The sequence below is a fragment of the Rattus rattus genome, chromosome 18, assembly GCF_011064425.1.
Source record: "Rattus rattus isolate New Zealand chromosome 18, Rrattus_CSIRO_v1, whole genome shotgun sequence".
Taxonomy (NCBI): Eukaryota; Metazoa; Chordata; class Mammalia; order Rodentia; family Muridae; genus Rattus; species Rattus rattus.
In genome coordinates, this window is record NC_046171.1 from 2805998 (window position 1) to 2828241 (window position 22244).

Below are 22244 nucleotides of genomic sequence, written 5' to 3' on the forward strand. Positions count from 1 at the left end.
AGGGTAATATCATCGCACACCCCTTCTCTGGGTCTGATTTGAGGAACGAGGTGCTAGACGACTGAACGTCCAAACGACTAGAAGAACTTTCTAGAAAAGTTCCTGCAGCTTCCTCGATACTGAAGGAATCGGGCCAAGGCTCTTAATTTGAGTGCCACGAACGTCTGTCTGCCTGTGGGAGCTGCTTGGAGGGCTGGCCAGGATGGCGGGTGTTCTGTTCCCAACCATGGAGGCCACTCTAGAAGTACACATGACGCACAGACATGTTGAGGTAAAGTAGAGTGGAGATGTGTCCAGGACTTAGGAGGTAACATCCCAGGTCACTCTGGGCTCTACCACATACAGACCTGTGACTTTGATCGGTCCTGAACACACATCTTGTTACAAAAGCAGTAGTGACATGCAGGGGCTTGGGACACAGGGCCCAGGAAAGGTTAAGCCAGCATCTACCAACCACCATGTTCTCTGGCTTGGAAAACCTGGTATCACAGCACACTTTCTTTCAGAATGACTACATCCATTTTATTGATTCTAATATTATTGGTTTCTGATGTCACACACAATGCTGTTTATTCAGTCGTGCCTGTGGGGCATAACACTTTGTAGGTGTCAAAGCTGTTTGGCCCACTAAAATATGGTTTATTGCTGTTCTGACGCTCTGTTTTCTAGGGAAGGTAAAGACTCATCCAGCGCCCTGCTGGTGAGTTGAGAAGTGAGTTTTCCACCTCCATTCCCAACCTCCCCACCCCCCCCCCCACCCGTCTCTTCCTTTGGCCTTTTCCTTTACTGGAATGGTCTTACATGGTGCTAAGACTTGGAACCATAAGAGACAGAGAAGCGAAATTCAAACTGACTTCAGAGTGTAGTTTAATTTATCACACACACACCCCTTGGTAAAAATGAGAGATGCGTTTTCTGTAAATTTATAAGATTACGGAATTTACTGTAAATATTCACAAACCGAAGTCTGATGCTCGCACAAGGCCTGGCCTCAAGTGCCACGGCTGCCCCTCTGCCCACATAGCTGCTGCCCCCATTGCGGCTGCCAGTTAGAGCAGTGGGTACTGTTTTCTCGTGTTCGATCATGAAGATCCAGCCACAAGACAGAAATACACAGGGCCCGATAGTCTCACATCCTCCCAAGATGACCTACATTAACCTCTCTCAGGAGGCAGACTCTGAAGTGTAATGTTGCTTACACCCGGCTCTGTTTCAATGGTGGAAATTTCCACCTGGCCACTCACAAATGCCGAGGATGTCTTAATATAGTCTCCAAGAGGCAGACCTCATCACCCCAATGACCTGAGAGTTCTCAGAGGGCCTCTCAGGTGTGGCACAGCTATGACCCGTCCTGTACAGGGCAGGGCCAAGTCCTTAGTAAGATGTGTTTATCAATGGCTCTGAAAGGAAGGTTGATTCCATTCCGATCTTCACCACCAGGGAGACACAAGTGTAAGTCTTAGGAAGGCAGCTGTGAGTCTCTGAGAGACATAACTGGAGTTGTTGGGGACAGAGAGAACCATCCCTGGTGGCCTTTATAAGCTATGCTTCCCCAATATGCTGATTAAAGAGACAAAATAATAGTTTTTAAAAGGGGAGGGGGCTTACTCTATGTAGCCACATCGGGAAAAACAAAGAGAGTTCCAGGGTATTGGAACTGAGGGTGCTGACATGAGGCTTGGGTTCAAACAGAGAGAAGGGTGTCTATATAACTAAGCACTCCCAGTCAAAATGTCTGCCCACCTAGCACCCACCATGGAGCCACCATTGTCTGGGCTCCAGGCTCTCCTGCTAGGACGGCTAACAAGTTGTCAGAACCGTGTGAAATGCAGCCCTGGGGGACAAGTTCCTCTTCGGCCTTTTCCTTCTAGAAGTCTGAGATTCCTGGGGAAATTCCAATGTCTTGAAGACCATTATTAGAGTCAGATGGCCAGAGGGAGGAGACAAATATCTCCAGCAAGCTCTCTCAGTGTGTAGCCCGTCCAAGTGCCAACATCACGGTCCCTCACGAGATGGAGTTTAAGGACACTTCCACATGGGGTTGCTGCTGGTAGCATGTGGTCATGTTAGCACCATGTGTGTCAATGTCTTCAGCGACCGCAGTTATCACAAATGCACACTTCCTTCTTTTAACAAGAGGTTTCTGCCCACTTCCCTCCCCGCCCCCCCAACCCCCTCCCCCAGGAAACAGAAGACAGTTTCATGGTATCACTGTTACTTCCCACCACCCATCTCTAGCTTGCTTCGGTCCTCTCTCTTGCAAAATGTTAACTCTACCATCACAAAATGATGTAGGAGAAGCAAGCAACAAAAAAATAAATAATTAAAAAAAAAAAAAAAAACCCAAACCCAAAAATCAAAAAAAAAAAAAACAAAAAACAAAAAACAAAAACAAACAAAAAACAAAAACAAAAAAAAACAACAAAAAAACTACAAGCCAGAGAAGTCACCAGCCCCAAGGGGTCTCCTTGCCTTGGGCAGGAGCCCCAAAGGTTGAGCAGACCATATGTATGATACTGCTTAGCACTTCATAGGGTACCTAAATTAAGCCCAAAGGAGCCATCAGGCCAGCATCTCAAGAAGGCCCTGGTCCCCAGGGAGGGCATGACGTGACACCTCCTGTTCCGCCTTGTCCTGGGCCTTCCAGTTATCTAAATGAGAGAAATCAAGCTTTTCTTAACACCTGTGAGCTCACAGACACAGACACAGACGCTACAAAATGCCCCCCTGGAGTTCAGCTATTGTTCATTCCCTGAGGTCTCCGGGATGGAAGTGACTCAGCTGGGACAGGGAAGCCCTCTGGATTCCAGCTGGTTTAGTGGATCCACTAAGGGAAATTCCAGGGTTTGGGAACACGCCCTGGTTCTTTTTTAGAGCTGGTCCTAGAGGAAAGGTCTGCCTCTCATGCCTTCCGCTGCTCTGAACACGAAGCAAAAAAGACCATTTCCAAGGAGTCACAGACTAGCAGTGTCTCTTGGAAAAGGGTGTGACCTAGAGCTCTTTGACCTTAAACAGCGGTATAAAAGCACACATCACACAGCCCCCCCCCACACACAAACACACGTCTGATCAAAACCTGAAGGTCATAGCCCGAACACAGAGAAGGCTTCCGCATTCTGGTATCTGCTGCCTTATTCCCACTCAGCCACATCCCCCGATTAAGCTTAAATAGGAAACAACCATGTGCATCAACATATTCATCCTGTAATACGTCCCGCTTCATCTGCTTCAGAGCCTTCCTGTTGGAGAAGCTCTCAGTTCTGGGTTCCTTTTGGACCTGGAGTGGAGAATGTGACCAGGGGCTTTGCTCTTTGTAGGAAGGTGGAGGAGGGAGCATCGGGACCTCTTGAGCCCCCTAGAGCAGCAACATCCTCTTAGCAACAGTGCCCGGTGCGCGCAGCCAATCGTGCGGCTCCCCGCTGCCGCCGGCTGGAGGTTACTAGCGAGCATTGACCGATAGTAACCCCGGCGCGGGCGGCAACGACAGGCAGGCACGCTCTGCGCCTGCGCAGCAGCGCACACCTGCCCCGCCCGCACCTGCATACTGGAGGAGGCAGCGCCTTGCTGCATCTCCTTCCAGTCACTGAGAATTCCTAAGAATTCCTGCAGGCAGCCTCTACGGAGCCTGCAGCTAGGGTTACTTGCGAGCGATGGCATGGGTGTGTCCTGGCCGCCCGTAGGATGCTCACAGAACCACAGGAGGAGGGTAGGGGTGTTCTAAGCAATAAAAACCCGTTTGGGGCTGTCACTTGGCCGGTGACTTCAATACTGGGCCATGTAGATGACAGTTGGCTGGAATGAACTATTCTCTCATTCATATTTATGCTCTCTCTTGCTCGCTCGCTCGCTTGCTGGGTGAAGATATGTAACTCCATTTTGGAGAGTGAGGAGAGGTCTAATGTGCCCAGCAGGCAGTAGCAGTTCTAGACTCAGGCAAACCTGAGGTCAAACCTGCCTCCTGCCCAAGCCTGAAAGATTCTCCACCCTACCCCCAGTCCTCCACTGAGAGTAGGCAAAGAGTCTTTGTGTGGACACCTACAGTGTTTATCTCCTGAGCAAGTATTGAATGCCGGTCATCGTATGTGGGTCTGGGCCTCCTGAAACAATCTGAGGCAGAGAGTTGACGCTCTGGGGTAATGAGGCAATGTGGGAAAGGAAACAGCAAACATTAGCTATTTTTAATTGAAAAGAAGTATGACTCCCTCAACAGTGGGAGAAGAGGCCTAAGACTGAGACCTCCCACAATCCCTGCTGGGATGCCTGGCCCAGGGGCTTCTGGGCAGAGCCACCAGTTGCCACATGACAGACACAGAGCAGGAGACTCATGCTGCTTCTCAACTGGACTCTACCCTTACCAATAACAGAGAACCTTCTGGAAGGCATGCCTGTCTCTGCCCTGTTACCTATAAGTGTCACCATGCTATGCAATCTCAAAGCAAACCTGAACCTTGTCTTTCCAGCAACTACGTATTCCTCATGCCCCCAATCACGGCTGCTCACCCTGACGAACTTGATTACTTGTTTTGTCCCTGGCCAGTGTCTCATTCTGCCCAGTTTGTGGGCCCACTTCAAGGCCAAGATCACTTGTTCCACAGAGTACCAGAAGCAGGAACTGGATCAACTCACGAGCCGTACTCAAACATGGAAATTTAGCTTGGAAGCATTTTCCAAGAATGAACCTCGTGCGAGCATACCCTTGTGCGTGCTGTCCCGGGAGTCTCGGTTCCTGATGACTGCAGTAATCAAACCGACTGACTTGTGGGGAGGGATAGTGCAGATGGCTGGCCCCCCAGACACGTGGGAGGTTCAGACTAGGGCAGGTCCAAGGCTCCTGTTGGCGCCAAGATCTAGAGGCTAAATATGGGTCTCAGCTGGACCTAATCACAGCCTTGATAGGCCTCCTGGCGTATCTGACTTTTCAAACTGAAAACCATTTGCCCTACTACACAGAGTAGCTAACAACATACAGCTCAGTGGATGGTGAAACTATTGGCTTTGGGTCATGGGGGATGGAACCAGCAGCCACATCAGCCATCCTTGGAAAAGCCCTTTGACACGTTTCCTCACAGGAGCACAGCACCCGCATCAGACATATTGGATTCCAAGGCAGCTCTTCCCATGCGCAGTAGGAATTATTTGTCAGCATTTGCCTCAGGAAGAATGTGCCTTGCTGCGACCACCACCTCGATGGTGTGGCGCCGTAGTCTTAACTGTTTAATCTGGTTCTTGCGGTTACCTCTTTTCCTCAAAGAAGCGGATCTGTTGCTGCTAGAACTCAGTGGGAGCAGGTGTACGGTTACTAACCACCGTTTTCCTGCCCGTTTATAAACAAAAGGAACGGTTTTATGTCCAGCAAGCTGTCAGCTGTCGTTATTTCTTGAACCAGGAGAGTGGGCTTCAGTTTAAAAAGGCCTTTCGTCTCAGAAGGTGAAGGTGCTCGGTGCAAGCCCGCTGCTGAGGTGCTCGGTGCAAGCAGGCAGGCACCCAGGACACAGGGCAAGCATGGCAAGAATGTCCTTGGGAAATTAAATAGTGACAACGACACCCGTCGGGCTGGGTGGCCGAGTACAGGCCCGCAAAGCCATCCTGCAGAGGACAGATGGCTCAAGAACCGGGGCAACCTTGGGAAAGTGACAAGGTCACATAGCCAGATAAAGAAACTGCCAGACTGAGTGCTCAGAACAACAAGAATCCAGGGACAATGGCATCAGGGCATCTAATCCATGTCCAGATGTCAGCCTGGCCCACACAATACACTGGAAACTCATGCCTCTGACTCCAGCGCTCAGCTGGACACAGCCAGTTTCTCATGTGGGGGGACGAAGGGAGAAGGTGTGCCAGCCAGGGAGGGTAAAACAGGACAGTCTGGATGCTCAGACTATAAACTAGCAAGTAAATGGCTCTTGGCATTCTCAAGAGTCACCCCGGTTGTCAACAGTTCCTCAAATTCTATCTTTAGACTACCCAAGAAGTTCCTTATCATAGAGGGTGCTGTTCTCGGGACCCTGAACAGATGGCCTACCCGTCTGCCCCCAGGAGTCACCAAACACTGAAAAGCAAGAACTGACCTCTGAGTTTAGCAAGGCAAAACAGATAGCTACTGTGGTACTCTTCAAAACACTTAAGCCACAAGAAGTTTGCAAGTAACCTGGGGCTATATGCTGCCTAAAAGGGTTAGCTAACCCTGAATAAAGCAAACTGCTGTGCTAAAAGCAATCTCCTTTTGGGCCCCAAAAGAAAGCCTAGCACAAGATAGGCCGAGGGGATCAACAATTCTTCTACATTAAAGGGACTGTGAATCCCTCCCCTTAAAACTTGAATGGCCCATCACGGGTTCTGGGGGTTCTCTGAAGCCTTTTTTTTCTGAGCTGGGTTCCCCCGCCTTCCCATCTCCGATCTTGGACACTTGGTTGAAGTCCAAGTCTCCTAATGGAATTCCTGAAAGGGGTTTATTAACGGAACAGTCCACTCACTCTAGCCAGCCTGTGACGACAGGCCCTGTGAAAGGGCGGTGGAAATTAAGCGAAGGCAGACCTTAATTTGAGAAGGGTGTTGGGTGTTCAGTGGCCTTTGATAACTCAGAAGCAAGCCAATACACATAATCTGGCTTGGAGGTGATCAGGCTGCTTAACGCCTTCCGGGTTTTTTTTTTTTTTTTTTTGGAGGTCTACTCGGTCCATGGAATGTGGCATGTGGAAACATGGCCTGGCTAAAAAGCCAGTCAAGAAAATGTCCCGAAGCCCCAGGTTTGATGACATTTCTTCTCAACCTAGGCTTCACCCCTGGCTGATCTCTACAGGTGTATTCAATTCCTAAGAGCTGTGTCATTTGCTTTGGAGAGCATGTTCCCTGTCCTCGGCTTCCTCCACTGACAAGGATGTAGGACACACACGTCTCTCTGGAGGAGGATGGAGTTGCAAAGCCCTTTGGACAGCCTTATCAAAGGTTACATCTAAGCAGGACCATGAGATAGGAAACAGGACAGGCACTAATAACTCCATCTGTACTGTGGTGGCCCAGGATGAAACCTGCTCAGGGGTAAAACACCCCTGGGGGTTCCTGCAGGTAAGCTTGGTTTGAAATACCACAGACAAGGTTTCAGGTTGGCCTTCCCTATGACCATGACCTTGAGATGGGGAGAGGGGTCAGAAATAGCTCCCAAGGCAGCTTTATGAGCCAAGCAAACTGAAGAAGTCCCCTCAGTCAGGCAACTAGGCAGGAAACCACTCAGTTGCTCTTGGGTTGTAGAGGGGACAGTATACAGAATCCCCCAGCCATTCTGTGACCTTAGCATACCACATCCTAATGAAAAAAAAAAACAAAAAACTCCTGGGTGGCATGAGTCCCCCATCATCCTCCCGTTCCCCGTTTTGCCGAGTGTATTCACTTTAGGGGGATTCTTGGCGACACCACCATACAGGAAGCACCTCCTGTGTCTTCCACAGTCATTCTGGCCTGAGGGGAGAGGCTCCTCCCATCGGTCTCCACCACAACGGCCAGTGTGACAGCAGCCACCGAAGGTGAGATGTCCCAAGTCATTTGTCCCATCAGCTCACACTCCATGAGTGGGCTCCTTGAGGGAGAATAATTACCAGATCAGAAGCCGGTGAGACGCTCCTTGGGGTAATCTCTTCCCCCCCGAGACTGGCTCCTCTCACAATTATGTTCCCTACCAGGAATCTATTACACGATCTAGTTTTTCCTCCGAAGACATCATTAATCATAAGATGAAAACTTAGGTACAATTGAAAATACATGTTTGGTTAAGTACCACTGTCAGTGCGAAGGAGTCTGTCCAGCTCTCCTAGGTGTTACGAGAGACAGAATGGCCTCTCCGAAAGCTACAGATACTGTCGCAGCCCGATTCAGGCATCACTCTGCCTGCTTTCCTTTAAGGTGACACTGTATTTATAGTGTTAGGTGCTTTCAGAAGGCCCAGTATGGTAGCACCACATTCTGGGAGAAATGTGGGAAGGAACTGGTTTCCATGGGATGGGGGGAAGGGGATCTACAAAGTGGTCCAGCCTCTAGGTAATGGAAGAGAACAGCTGGGCCCTCCCTCTGGCTTTGACTTTGGGCAAATGCCTCTCTGCTCTTGGACTCCTGTTGCCTCTTCCAATCTATAAGTATGACAGGCTAGATGTTCCCAGAGCACCTCGATCTTACAAGTTGGGAGTCCTCCCTCCAGCAGTCCTCCCCCCAGCCCTCCTCCCCCAGAAGTCCTCTCCCCAGCAGTCTTCTCCCCAGCAGTCCCCCCTCCAACCCTCCTCCCCCAGCAGTCCTCTCCCCAGAAGTCCTCCCCCACCCCTTCTCCCCCAGCAGTCCTCTCCCCAGCAGTCCTCCCCAGCCCTCCTCCCCAGCAGTCCTCTCCCAGCAGTCCTCCCCAGCCCCTCCCCCACAGTCCTCTCCCCAGCAGTCCTCCCCCCAGCCCTCCTCCCCCCAGCAATCCTCCCTCAGCACTCCTCCCTCCAGCAGTGCTATGGCAGCCAACCCCGGAGTTACAGTCAGCTCAGCGCATCAGGGTGAATCTTGAAAAGTCAACAACCAATCATCGTGATATACAGACAGAAAAACTAATCAGGTAGCAGCATACGAGAAGTGGCTTCTACCCTGAAGGTCACCTTGGAGCCACACGGAGAGGACAGCAGATCCCAAGTCATCCTTGTGGAGGAACAGCAAGAGTAGCCAGGATATGACCTCTACAGCTCCAGTTACTGCCGGAGCCCATGATGGTCACTAGCCACGTGAGGGGACAAAAGAGCAAAAAGTCTCATCTAGGGGACAAAAGGAAGCAGGATTTTTTAGACATTCAGGAGCAAGAGGCAAGGAGGAGGGCTATGTCGGGGAAAGACAAGGAATCTAGGGGTGTGCTGAGCATGTCAGCTAGCCTGCTGCCTGGTCCCAGGTACAGTGCACACTTTATTGACTGCCTGCTTACTGTGTGTGGTTCTGAGTTGAGGAAATTGAACCCCTAGGTTCAGAGTCACCAGGCATAGCACTGGTGTTAGGAGGGAGGTGACAAGAACGTCCGCAGCCCATGTCATGTGTAGCTGACAAGACAAATGGCTATCTTTTTCCTAGATGTGGCCTGCAGGCTAATGGACTATTTCCCAGGGCACCCGGTGCCTTCAGAAGAGCCTTGTTTCCCTGCATGAAGATGACCCATAGGGTTCAGAACTGGGCAAGGCCTGCCCTCCATGTTGGACTTCACGGAGTTAGCAATCACCACTGTGGTCTCAGACAGGAATACAGACAAGTCTTCTAACTACCCTTTGCCTTAGTTTCCCTTCTGTTCAGTGAGGAAGAGGAGGAGGAGGGGGAGGGGGGAGGAGGGGGAGGAGGAGGAAGAAGAAGAGGAGGAGGAGGAGGGGGAGGAGGAGAAGGAGGAGGTATTTCTTTTCGATCTTAAATTCAGACTGACTTGGAAGAGCGTCTCGATTCTGATCTAGCAGTCCGGGAAGGACAAGGCACACGGAGGAGAGGGCACCTTAGAGATACTGCTGCACAGGCAAGAGAGCAGAGCCCCGGAAGAGATCAGACAGCAAGCCACGGCCAGCTGGTCGGGAAGCCAACAACAGGACACATCAGAGTGAGCGCATCCGTCATCCCTCTGACTCATGGGCAAGTCCCGTGAGGCTCGTGTACGACTCCTCCCAAGCCTGAACCCACAGAGGTTACTACAGGGCAAACAGCCACCTGGCTGAACATCCTCGAAGGTGCCGAGAATGGACACTTGTCTCGGCCTCTTAGGAATCCAATACTGATTGGCTGACTCTGATGGTGAATGTTTACGCTCAGAGGGCACGAGGCCGGTATAGCACCTGACGGGTTGCCCCTCCTGGGCCCAAATTTACATTCTGGATTTCAACTCAAGATGCTGCTGGGTTGGGAGGGTTCACCTTGGGTGACAGTTTGATGGGATTCAGAACGGCCATGGAGACAAGTATCCGGCTTTTTCTGTGTGGGATAACTACTTAGATTAGATTTAAGCGAGGTGGGAAGGTTCACCCTAAATGCGAGTGGTGCCATCCCACGGGCTGGGGTCCTAGACTCAATAAAAAGGGGAAAGGGGGCTGAGCATGGGCATCGATCGCACTCTGTTTCCTGAATGTGGAAGCCATGGACCAGCAGGGTCTTCTCCTGCTGACATGACTTTTCTGCCATGGTGCACTGTACCCTAGACCGGGGAGCCAAAGCAAACCCTTTCTCCTGTAAGTCCTTCCTGTCTCGTATTTAAGTAAGACAAGTAACGGACAGACAAGGATTCAAACATCTGAACCTCTGCATGGCAAGCCATCTTCATAGCTCTAGCCTGGATTTTCTTTTTTTTTCTTTTTTTTTTGGAACTGGGGACCGAACCCAGGGCCTAGCAAGCGCTCTACCACTGAGCTAAATCCCCAACCCCTAGCCTGGATTTTCAAACCTCACCACAACACCTCCAAGACCACATCCAACCCACTTGCGGAAATTGCCGTGTGCCTCACAGGTCTGTTGTGGTTTAATCTACACTAACCCATGACCCCCATCGGGTCCGCTTTTCTGGAAAAATCTGTATATTCCTACCTTTGGATTCTAATGGGCTCCACAGGAATGGACCCAGAGTAATTTCTTTCTTCACAAAACAAACCAGTGTGTGGAAACAAGGGTGTCCGATAACAGTGCCCTACAATCAGCCCCGAGAGGGGACAGGGCCTGGTTCTTGGTTGTGCAAACCCAGACACAATCGTTTAACAACCACGGAGCTCAAAGGTCCTGGGGATTGGCTTCTCGAGTTTCCAAAATTCTGTTTACCACCAAGACCAGATTGCCCTGCCAATGATCTCACCGGCTTAGCTTTAAGAGGAAGAAAAAAACGAAACAGGGTTGGGGTTAGGGGTCGGGGGTGGGGTGGGGTGGGAGAGAGGAGAAGATGACAAATTTAAAAAGAGGCTAACTTTTTAAAAAGAAAACAGAGAGGCTGTGTCAATATTTAAGTTTCAAAGAAAAAAACAAGTCAACCTTCTAGAGGCACCTGAGTCACATTGGACGTCCCAGGTTTCCTTCCGGTGGGTTTCCAATTTGCATACATTGATTCCATGGACCTCCTGGTCTCTTCCCTGACTACCCTGCTTCTACAAACAGACTAGGCTGAGAAAGAAGACCCAGTCAAAAAGGTGCGTGCGCTCAAACCACAGCAAGTACTGTGTAGGGGAGGTGGGGAACTGGGGAGGGAGGGCCAAGCAAGCAGGTCCCTCACCATACAGTGCCCTAGGGGCTTCCTCTGCTCCATCCTCCCATTATAATGGACAGAGCTCATTTTACAACCACTTGGTTTTTATCTACAGGCCGCCAGCACTATACACTGAAGAGTCCTTCCAAGATCTCAAAAACAAGCGAGTTCCCAGAAAGGCTACACCAGACCCTCGTATGCTCTTAAACAGTGGAGACCTGGAAGGCAATGCGCACTTGAATGATGGAAAACTATTCTACCTTGAAAAATGAACATCAAGGGTCTACTAGGGAGGACCCTCATGCTAGGTGCAAGCAAAGGCTGATGCCGGGTGACTCTGTGAAATTCTTTCTCCAGTCCCCGTTCTTAGGAACCTAAGATACTTAAGAGTCTCATTTTTCTTGAGCACTAACTGGAATTTTTCCACGTGACTGGTGGTGACAATCAGGATACAGATGCATGAGGGGGAAATACATAAAGTTACGTTCGGGTGTGTAATTTATAAGTTGTCCAATTTATAAGTTGGATATCACGGCTACTACACTTGGGTGCTGCCCACCTCATTACCAATGTGTAACTATTGCCCCAAATCCAAAATATATATGCGGTCAGAAGCTCTTTTCAACAGAGGACATCCGATCTGTACCCACACCACCGCAGTTTAGGGCCTCTGTGAACTCTGAGATTGTCTAATCCGACCTGTGTACTTCACGGGGGAGAAGCCAGTTGCGGAGATCACACCTCAACCTTCCAAGCTGCAGACCAAGGCTCTCCCCGAACGACCTGTGGCTTCCCTCACGAGCTCCGGCAACCCAATCCCCCAAGCTGGTGGTTTCACTTCCTACCTTTCTTCCTCCACCAGGGTCCCTCGGGTACGGAGTAAGAAAGGTCCTTGAATTCGATGTTCACGGCTGCCCTCCGCGGCAGGGAAGAAAAGCGCTGGGCCTCCGTGAAGTTGTTGTCCACCTTCTTCAGGTGCCCATTAAGCAGGTCTGTCTCAAGCTCATCCACGTTGCTGGACACGACCTCGTCCACCGACACGCACACGGACTTGGGTTCCGTCATTGCGGCCGAGTAGTTGCTGGCATTCTAGAGGGCAAAGCAGAGGCAATGAGGGAGGGATTATCAAGAGACTTGCTGCTGGGCTCAGGGTCATTGGTCATCCAGAGAGGTACTTTCTAGATCCTTCTAGAATACCCTTGGGCCCAGAGGGAACTGTCCCCCACTAACTGTCCCTTTTGTTTTTAGTCAAAAGGCACCTCAGATGAGACGCCAAACGCATTGACTGTCTTCCTTTAGGATCCCAGAAATCAAATCATAAGACTCCAATAAGTGACTTGCTCTCCTCTTGTAAAGAAAAGGCGGGCCACCATGGAGACTCACCTCTTTCTGGTCTACGCATAAGAACCTCGGGGGAAGATGCACGGGGTTTATTTAGAATAAGCTGTTGTCACGTGTTCCTGTGTCAGTTCCTGACGCGTCTGGGACAGTGCTATTAGAGCACTGGCTTGTGGGGGCTGACATATCTTACTGTCACACTTTCTAGATCCCTTGCAACTCCACTCTCCTAATAATATCGGAGGGTTGGCATAGTTTGTTTATTTTCTCTGCTATGCAGGCAAGGACACTGAGGCCCGGGCGACTTCAGGAACCTGTGCTGGGGTGCCACAATTAGGGAGTAGGAGTGAGAGTGAGATCCAAACTTGAGCCATTAAGACACACACAGCGAGGCAGGCGCTCTCTGAGCTCTCTGCGAGTTACAAAGGCATCCGTAGCTAGCATAGCACTTTTAAGCCTTTCATGAGGAATCAAATGCGCGTAGCGGGTGGGCCAAGACCCAGGAGTATTTATGCAAAGCAAGGGGTTTGCTTTTCTAATGGCTTGGCAACCCTGGCTTGATCAATAAGCTTCAGGAACCCTCCGAACACAGCAAAGCTTTAAGGGGACAAATTGTACTAAAGTGTTTCGAGCTGTCTCCCGAAGCCTCGGGAAAAGGTCCAAAAGCGTGGGCCATATGCAAGCTCGGGGCCAGGCTGCTGCTGAGGTGTGGGAGAGAGCCCACCCCTCACCACTTCTGGTCACCAAGGCCGCTGGTCTGGTAAGGTACACCAATGTCCTAGAAAGGACGCACACGCTGTTCTTCTACGGCTTGTTTAGCGACATTTTGCTATTTATTATTATTTAATAAGATGGAATAGAATAAAACCATAGCAGACTGTCCACAAAAAAGCATCCTAAAGGGTTGGGGAGGTGACTCAGTAGGATGCGGCCCCGGCATGCGCCGATCCTGGGTTTGCTCCTGAGCACTGTGCGAACTCGCTCTGCTAGTGCATACCCATCACTCTAGAGCTTGAGAAGTGGGGGAAGGAAGAATGGAAGTTCAAATCCACCCTTGGCTATGTAGAGAGCTTGAGGCCAGCCTTAGACCCTACCCCACCACCAAGAATCCCTATAAGCCCAGCAAGTCAAGCCCCTTACCCGCCCAGCCACTGAGAGCCTGCAATTGAACCCTGGGAGAGCTGATGTTCTTGGCACGGAGGCATTTGGGGGTTCAGAGCCTAATGGTAAGCATTGGGGTTCTGAATACTTAACACACATAGGGTATGGTAGAAGCAGGCCGGGAAATGAATTCAGAGTCTCTTAATGACGGAAAATGGGGCTTTCCACAAACCACAGATCCACGCCACCCTCGTGAGCATCTCCTATTTTTCATAGACAATGCTGACTGACTAAAAGTAAAGATGCAGAGGCATCCAGTTTGGGGCACCAGGCCTGAAGCATGGACACCCTTTCAGTGCCAACAAAGTGGGTTCATAGTTACCCCAAATGATGTCTATGCCTAAGACTTTGAGACCCACAGAGCCCAGTGGAGAGCACCCACGGGTGGCCTCTGTGTTTACATATCAGGTTCTTTCCCTGATGGGCCTCTTGAAGGGGTGGGTCACTCTGTCATTCCTCTGTAGGAATGCACCTATATAACTTAGAACCCACCCAGAAGGCACAGGGGCTTTCCCTCGGCCCATCCACTGTTCTTTGTGGCCGTAACTGCTGTGGCAGGTTCATAACCACAAGGGCTGTGGAGGAGCCTGGGAAGCACCAGGTGCTGGCTTTAGGGGCAGGGTATCCTGTGGAGAGGCAGTCAGAGAAGGCCAGGTCACTCCCACCTCACCTTGCCTCTCACAAGTTTGGAAGTGCTCCTGGCTTGGCACCAACCCACCGAGAGGTGGGCAGCCCTTCTCTATCTCAGTTCCCAGAACTCCACCCCTCAGGTTCTATCAGCTGAGGGTAATCGCTCTCTCTCCCGCAGGCCCCGGCCATAAGTGTCCAACCCCAGAGAAGCCAAGAAGGGATTATCTCCTTCCCTGTTGAAACCCACAGGAGTAAGAGGCCTCACAAGCCATCACCCCATCCGCTCACTAGTTGTGGCAGATATCAGACAGGCATCAGGCCTGCGTCCTGTCCTTCTCTCCAGACCTATCTATATGCACAACGTTCATTCCCTTAACGGACTAGAACACTAGATAACACCAGTTAGCTAGCCAGACACAGACACGGCCTGTGGCCCCAGCAAGCTCAAGTTCAAAACTGAGCTCAGGGAAGAGAGCAACTGTCACAGCCGGATTAGGCAAAGGCGGGGGTGGGGGGTGGGGAGGGGAGGTATTGGATTCAGATCAGACCCTGGGGTGGGGACCCAGAACAAAGTCTGTTTGCAGAAATAGCCCAGGCTGAGATTAGCGAGGTGAGAGCTGTGCTTTGTGTCTTGTGTACTGTGCTCCCTGCAGAGGTCCTCCGTGAACAGTGGGTCTGAAATATGGACACCTAGACCACAACCAGCCAGAATGCTGGGGTGCAGAGGGGGTAGAGGAAGGCAGGAAACAGGGTACTGGGCATAGATAAGATTAGAGAGGCAAGCTCCAGAAGGAGAGTTTGAAGATTGCTGGGAACCCAGAAAGGGAACCGGAGCCCGGGAGTTCTAGGCTCAGAAGGCTCTCTAATCAGTCACCAGCAGAACCAGAGCTGAGGGAGCTTTAATCGGCAGGTGGTAACCGCGTTGGAGCCCCGCTATGCCAGCCGGTAGACCAAGGTGGGTGATTAGAATTGAGTAGAGAGGGAGGAAGAAGCCGGAGTTAGCTACTTAGGACGTAAAGTGTCCGAGAGCAAGGCCATGTGCATGCCTGTGCTAGGCAAGTGTCTGTAAACAACGGTGACTAAGATTCAGCGCGTTTAGGACTCTCCAGCCTGCAGCCCGCGCTCTTAGCATCTGCGTTGTCCATCTGCCTCTGGACACCTCGGTCAGGAGGTCCAGCAGCTCCCTGGGGCTTCTGAGTCTGAGCTGGTCTCCTCCCACCCAGCCATTTGACTGTTCACCCTACCCAGAGGTGCAGAGTTGTCCTTTAGACTGAAATGGACAGCAAACAGGAACTCATGCGGCGGCCTCCCTCAGCAAAGAGCACAGCCCCACCCTTCCTCCACCGGTGTCCAGTGGCCTCACCCAATTAATAAAATCCTGGGAACCTATGTGATGAGGCGGCAGTGGCCTGTCACTCCAAAATAGACCAGCGCTCTGGAAACACATCCTCCGATGAGAGCTTCTAGCTAACAATGTAGGTTACAGCGAGCTCTGCCTCAGCCTCCTGAGCTCATTAAAAATAAAACAAACACCTATCCGCTCCTGTTCTCCCTCCTCGGCTGCTCTGTTTCCCTACCTTCCTGTCTGGACACTGTGCCCTCTCCTCGTGGAATGTGTGTTTGAGGACTGAACAGATGGCGAAGGCAGGAAGTCTGTTCCTGGGGACTTTGTGCACAGGGGGACCCTGCTGGGGGGCTGCTCAAGAGATTGCTTTCTTGGCACAGTGTCCACTGAGTTCTGCACAAATGCTGGGAATCTAGAGACGCCCGAGTAGTGGGGGGACGTTCACACACAGCCAGGAAGCCTCACCCACGGCTTGGAAGACCCGCTTCACGGAGATACATTCTGACCCAGAACTACTCTGTGCACAACGGGGCAAGCATCATTCCCATTTCCCCTTGCTTTTTCACAACCAACGAGGATGCTTGCCCAGATAGTATCCTAGGACATCCTGGGTTCATCCAAGGGAAACATGCTAACCTATAATCAGAGCAATTTCCCATAGGAAAAAAGTGTCCAAATATCACACCCTGAGCTAGGCTGAAAGGGTAGGTCACACTGGAGTGACCATTCACAATGCCACAACACTCTGGTGCTACCGTCCCTTCAGAAGATATGGCCACCTTGTGTGTCCTTGCCGCCTCAGAGACCCCAGCACTCCTGGATGCTCTGGCCACCCTCTAGGATGCTGCCCCAAGACTTATAGCTCACTCCACCAGCACCAGGAGGATGCTAAGGCAGGAGACACTTAAAAAGTAAATCTTGAAGTCTTGTTATAACTAAGATAGGACCTTTTAAAAAAATTAACCACATCTTTGTTTTGTGCCTGTAGCAACTGGTATGCCTAGTGGCTGTCACCTCCTATTCCCAACAAGGTCCCAACCAGGCTAACCCTGCTTGGCTTCCAAGATCAGACAAGATCCATGGATTTGAGGTGGCATAACCACAGACAGACGTTTAAAACGGAAAGCAAAAGTGCCGGGTTTCCAGGAAGAAAAATTCTTTTCAAATATATCGATCGTTTTCCTAGGAAATAAAAAGATAACCCCAGGCATTATGAGATCAGTAACTTCACAGCAGGCGTCTGGGCTGTATCAAAACCCAATGTTATAAATCAGTATAAAAACCTATATCCTACAGCATTGTGGTTCATTTATCCACGTTTTCAAGCCACGTTTTCAGTGCAGAGAGAACCCATCAAACTTCCCCTATTTCCAAAGATCGTCAATTATCTTAGTTTTCTGTTGCGAGCACAATCCTCACATTGATAGATAAGTGCGCAAGGGCCAATTTTTCAGTGTTAACCAAGCCGCCAACTAGATAAAAGCGAATACTCAGGAAGTGATTCCTGTTTTCATTGGCTCTGACGAGTCGGAAACGGAGCACATCCCAAGGATGGGAAGCAGCTTGGGGGTGGGGTGGGGTGGGGGGTCTTCCTACCTGCCCCACCTCACCCCCTACTAACCACCACCACCACCACCACAGTGCATCTTTGCTCCATTCTATCAGTTTACACGAAATCATTACATAATGAGTCGGCGGGCTGGGCTGGAGACGAGTTCTACAGTAACCTGTTTGGAATCACAGGATGCGGTTGTCAGAGCAGAGCATGCGCACAAAGTCGGGTGCTTTTTTTTTCCCTCTAGCGCTCAAGGCAAGAGGTAACTGTCGGTCAAATCCTGCTGAGCCTTGCTGACTTCAAATACAGGATGCTAAAAATGAAATAAAGGGGAGGGACTGTGCAATGTGGGTTTCCAGCGTATTGGGGAGGAACAGGCAAGCTAGTAACAGAGCTGGGAGGCAGAGAAAGGGACGATTCGGGTGGGAAAACGGAGGGCTTGCTGTTTTGTACTCTACACAGTCTGAAGTCAGCCTAAGAGGTTATTAACCGCAATGTCCGCTTGTTAAGCAGAGCCGGTAAGGCCAAGGGTGAGACCAGACAGATGGTAGGCTGTGTTTTGTTGTATGTTCGCTCTTTATCCTGGAGAACTGAGTGACGGCGCAAGAGAAGACGCTTGCCCACCTCTGGGGACAGTGCTTGTCTAGCAATTCAGTAGCACCCAGGTTTTGTCCTAAGATTGGTATGGGGGGTGGGTTGTAAATGCCCACACCCTGCCCTCGCCCTGGTAGGGATCTGGGCTCGTCCTCCTCTGTCTCCCCTGGGACTCCGCAGTCTTCTCCAAGAGAAGCTCTGTCCCTGGGGAGCGCTGGAGAGTAGGCTCCGTTTTGTGGGGCGCAGTTTCTCTTTCTGTCTCCCCACTATGCCTAGCGCTCCAGAGGGTGGCGCAAGAAGTCCCCCGCCGCCTGCCTGCCCCGCAGAGCTCCCCAGGGAGACCCGACCCTCCCCTCCCTCGGGCTGAGCCTGCAGTCCCTCCCCGGTGCGCTTCCACATCCTGAGCCCCTCACCCAGGAGGCGGACAAGTCAAGGCCATCTACCTGTCCACTTGTGGGGCTGCTCGCTGCCCCACGCCCCACTCCGGGCCCCTCCACCTTCCGGGTGCCCTAAGCCAGTGCAGGAGCATCCCGAAGCTCCAGGTGGCCAGGGTGGAGGCGGACATAGCCAGGCACCTCTCCAGAGCGCCCCAGGTCAGCGCCCGGAGGATGCGCTCAGAGGCGGCTGGTGTGGGAACCAGCCAGCCGGGCTTTGGATTTCCTGTTTCCTTAGAAGATAAAAGCCAGCCCCGAGTGCAAAAGATGTGCGACTCACCATGGCGGTGCCGACCGAGAAAGCGGCCATCAGACAGGCCATGCCCCGGGGGCGGCGGCGGCGGCGGAGACGAGGCTGCGGGCGGCGGGGACGAGGTTGCAGGAACGAGGCTGCGCTTGCTCCTGCTCCACGGGCGCGCTCTGCACGGGTTCCGCCTGCGCCCCGGCCCCGCCCCGGCCCGCGATTGGGCCGCGCGGAGGGGGCGGGGCGCCGACAGGTGCGCGTGCTCTTGTTTTGCTCCTGTTGCAGAGCGGCTAGAGGATGCTCTGGACTGGGAGCCATCTGCTAGGCCTCTCTCTCCCGGCTCAATGCTTAGGCGTGGGAAGCCCAGTACACGGACCCCACAGGGGCTGGGCCAGCTCAATCCTAGATGAACCAGTGGGGGCGCCCAACAAATCACGGGGTCCTTGGTTAGGAAACCTCCGGAGGTAGCCCGAGATCAAAGGGATGGGGAATAAGGCAGGTGGCTCTTTTGTTCTGCCTTTGTTGTGTAGAAGCCTCAGGGGACAAATGTAGAAGACTGTTGTAGGGCTCTTCCCACAGCTCTGGTGTGGGGGTGACCCCTAAATTGAGGCAGCATGGCCTTACGTACAGATAGCACGTTGACCTCCATTAGCACCACTCCATCCCCAAATAAGCCATGGGGGTGTTTCCAATGTCATACACAGCCATGTTCTTGTACCCACCCTGCTGGAGCTTCTGTTATTTGTAAATGGGCTGTTAACTGATAATCACGGTGAAATTCTTTAATCCCAACCTCTGATAAGCTAAGGCTTCTGTCGAAACTATTCTGTCACCCCCAGCATAGTAGCGCCACCCCCTCCAACACTTGGGCCAGGGCACTTTTTGCTCTCCTAGAAGGAGGCAGGCAAATGGGTGTCACGCCCTCAGATCCTTGACCTTGGCCAAGGTTTTCCCTAGAATCACAGAAAGGAAAGCGAATGTGGCTGAGTTTGGAGGGAAGAGGGTGGGCTTCCATGCCGCAGGGGCTGATGTCCCTATCTGACATCAAGAAGGTTGACAAAGCCAGGGCATTCTAGAAAAAAGTTAAGAGTACAAACCACCCAGGGAATAAGAAAGGTTTCTGGGACCTGGGCTGCTGTCTGACCCCGTTGCCCAAGCACTGAGCAGCCTAGATAGACAAGGGGAGACTGAACAATGTGACCAGGACAAAGGCCATAGTATCATCATGCCTGGTTTTGCAGATGTCTGCTCTCTGTCTACTCTCCCTACTTCCAGAATTTTCTTCTGGCATTTCTCTCCTTCTCAAACCCCTTCTGCTTAACCCCGCCCCTTCCCCATTTCTATGCCCCGCCCCCAGTGCATTTGATGATCCTTTAATTCAAACACGGGCCAGTGAGCCTCCATCACCCAGAAGACTCCACGAAGCCTGTCCACGGGAGCTTCCGATGAAAGGCAGGACTTTCTGGGCTCCTGAAAATGCACAGGCCTCAGCGTGGAGCCCAAGGAAGAAGCCAGAGAAGGCAAAAAGAGACAGCCATGTGCTAGGTCCTCATTAGTGTGGCTTGGGCCACTGAAAGGGTTCCCAGTCACACATGCATACGTGGGTTATTGGTCCCCCTGACTACAGTGGACCCCACAAGTGATGGGTGCTTCCTACCTACTATTTCCACTGTTTACTGCTGGCGTCCCTCTCACGCCTAAGCAGGGAATGAGTGAGCAGTGGAGCTGGACAGACTTACGTTGTAAGTGACAGAAAGCCAGCTTTGACTGGCTGAGTACACTGCTTTCTGTAGTGAATAGGTTCTGAACACTGGTTTCAGGCGTGATGGGGCCAAGGACAAGTACATGTGCACGCACACACATATGTATACACACACGTACACACACACACACACACACACACACACACGAACACACTTTTGATTTCTCAGTAGCTCTACCTTCATGTGGTGGTCCCCCTCGGGGAATGTTACCTTCTGTGCTGGCTGGTCTTGTGTCAAAGAGACCAGACACACAAATTAGAGTCATCTAGAAAGAGGGGACCTTAACTGAGAACGCCTCGATCAGATCCAGCTGTAAGGCATTTTCTTAATTAGTGATTGATGGGGGAGGGCCAAACCCGTTGTGAATGTTTCCACCCCTGGACTGGTGGGCCCTGGGTTCTATAAGAAAGCAGGCTGAGCAAGCCAGGGGGAGCAAGCCAGTAAGCAGCATCCCTCCATGGCCTCTGCGTCAGTTCCAGGTCCCTGCTACGTTTGACTTCCTTTGGTGATGAACAGCAATTTGGAAGTGTAAGCTGAATAAACCCTTTCCTTCCCAACTTGCTTCTTGGTCCTGGTGTTTTGTTGCAGCAATAGAAACCCTAAGTAAGACTCTGGCTCTCCCAGTCAGTCTATCAGTCAATAGTGCCTAATCCTGATGGGCCCTCCCAGCCAGAGTCACACGGAAGGAAAAAATTCACATAGCTGAGTCCCAGAGCACTACAGAGGGAGCTACAGCCCGGCTGCTTTCTGTGCCACTTGGAGACCTTCGAACCACAAGTACCAGGCCAGCAAATGTGAACCGGGCACAACTCAGCACTGTCCGGGCCAGACACAACCCCTGTGGGAATTTCTACCAAGACATGACGGACCTAAGTGGCCTTGAGGCCTTCTGGGAGGAAGGTACTTCCTGTTTCAGCAAGAAGGCTTTCCGTTAATATTGTCCTCTTTGGTATCTTTGGGAGACTGGTTTCCAGACCCCTATCCAATGCCAAAACCTCATAGTCCTTACAAGGATGCAGAGTTTGCTTATAACATGCCCATCCCCTCCTGTGTACTCTGAACTGTCTCTGACTCACTTCTACCAGGATACAATCTTATCTAATGAGATACAAGTGTCCGTAACACTTAGAGGAAGGTTTCTTAAGCTGTGGGTCACTCCTCCCACAAGAGCTGCATGCAAGACTGTGTGGGTCATGGAAAAGTTGGCAGAAGTTCATTCGAAATCAAACATGGAATGAACCCAAGGGTTTCCCGTCAACACTTAACCCTGTGATGTCCTTACAGCCTTGACCCTGAACACGCCACAGAAACACACTTTGTACTACAAGAGGCCATCCTACAACATATTAGTCCAGATTTCCTAATAGTCTATGTTGAGTTTTTACTGTGCATGTAAAGGTGTGGGCTGTCACGGAAACGTAAGGGTTTAATTATTGGAAAATAACATCTCTTAGTATTTTCCTGGCCATGGCTCCTCAGCAGGTGTGATGGTTACACTTTTGTCAGCTGGACACAAATCTAGAATCACTTGGGAAGAGCGTCTCTGTGAGGAATTGTCTAGATCAAGCTGGCCTATAGGCCTGTCTGTCGGGGACTGTCTTGATTACACTAGTTGATATGGGAAAAGCTAGCCCACTGTGGGAGGCGCCATTCCCTAGGCTTGGGTCTTGAACTGATAGGGATAGAGAAAGCCAGCCAAGTACTAAAAGCACCCATGCATTATACATTCATTTCTCTCTGCTTCTGACCATGGATGTGCTGGGGCCAGCTGATTTAAGTTCCTGCTGCCTTGGCTTTTCTGTTATGAAAAACTGAAAACTGGAATTGGGAGCTGAAACAGACCCTCTTTTGAGTTGTGTTTTGAGCTTGTGTATGTGGGAATTGAACTGGGTTTCACCCATGTTCGACCAAGAGTTCTACCACGGAGACACGTGAGAGTAATTTGTTTGCCAGAGCATTTTGTCGCAGCCA

General features: G+C 51.3%; 1 protein-coding gene across 1 annotated transcript in view; it reads right to left on the reverse strand.

Moving 5' to 3' along the window:
* The window catches only part of Abcg1 (ATP binding cassette subfamily G member 1), a 55626-nt gene extending 36976 nt beyond the window's left edge, over positions 1–18650 (reverse strand). Inside the window, exons 1-2 of the mRNA XM_032888507.1 lie at positions 18547–18650; positions 12055–12298 (exon numbers count right to left, since the gene is read on the reverse strand). Of these exons, the coding sequence (XP_032744398.1) occupies positions 12055–12298; positions 18547–18588 (286 nt within the window). The 5' untranslated portion in view covers positions 18589–18650. The remainder of the gene's footprint in view (positions 1–12054; positions 12299–18546) is intronic.
* Positions 18651–22244: the final 3594 nt, after the last annotated feature.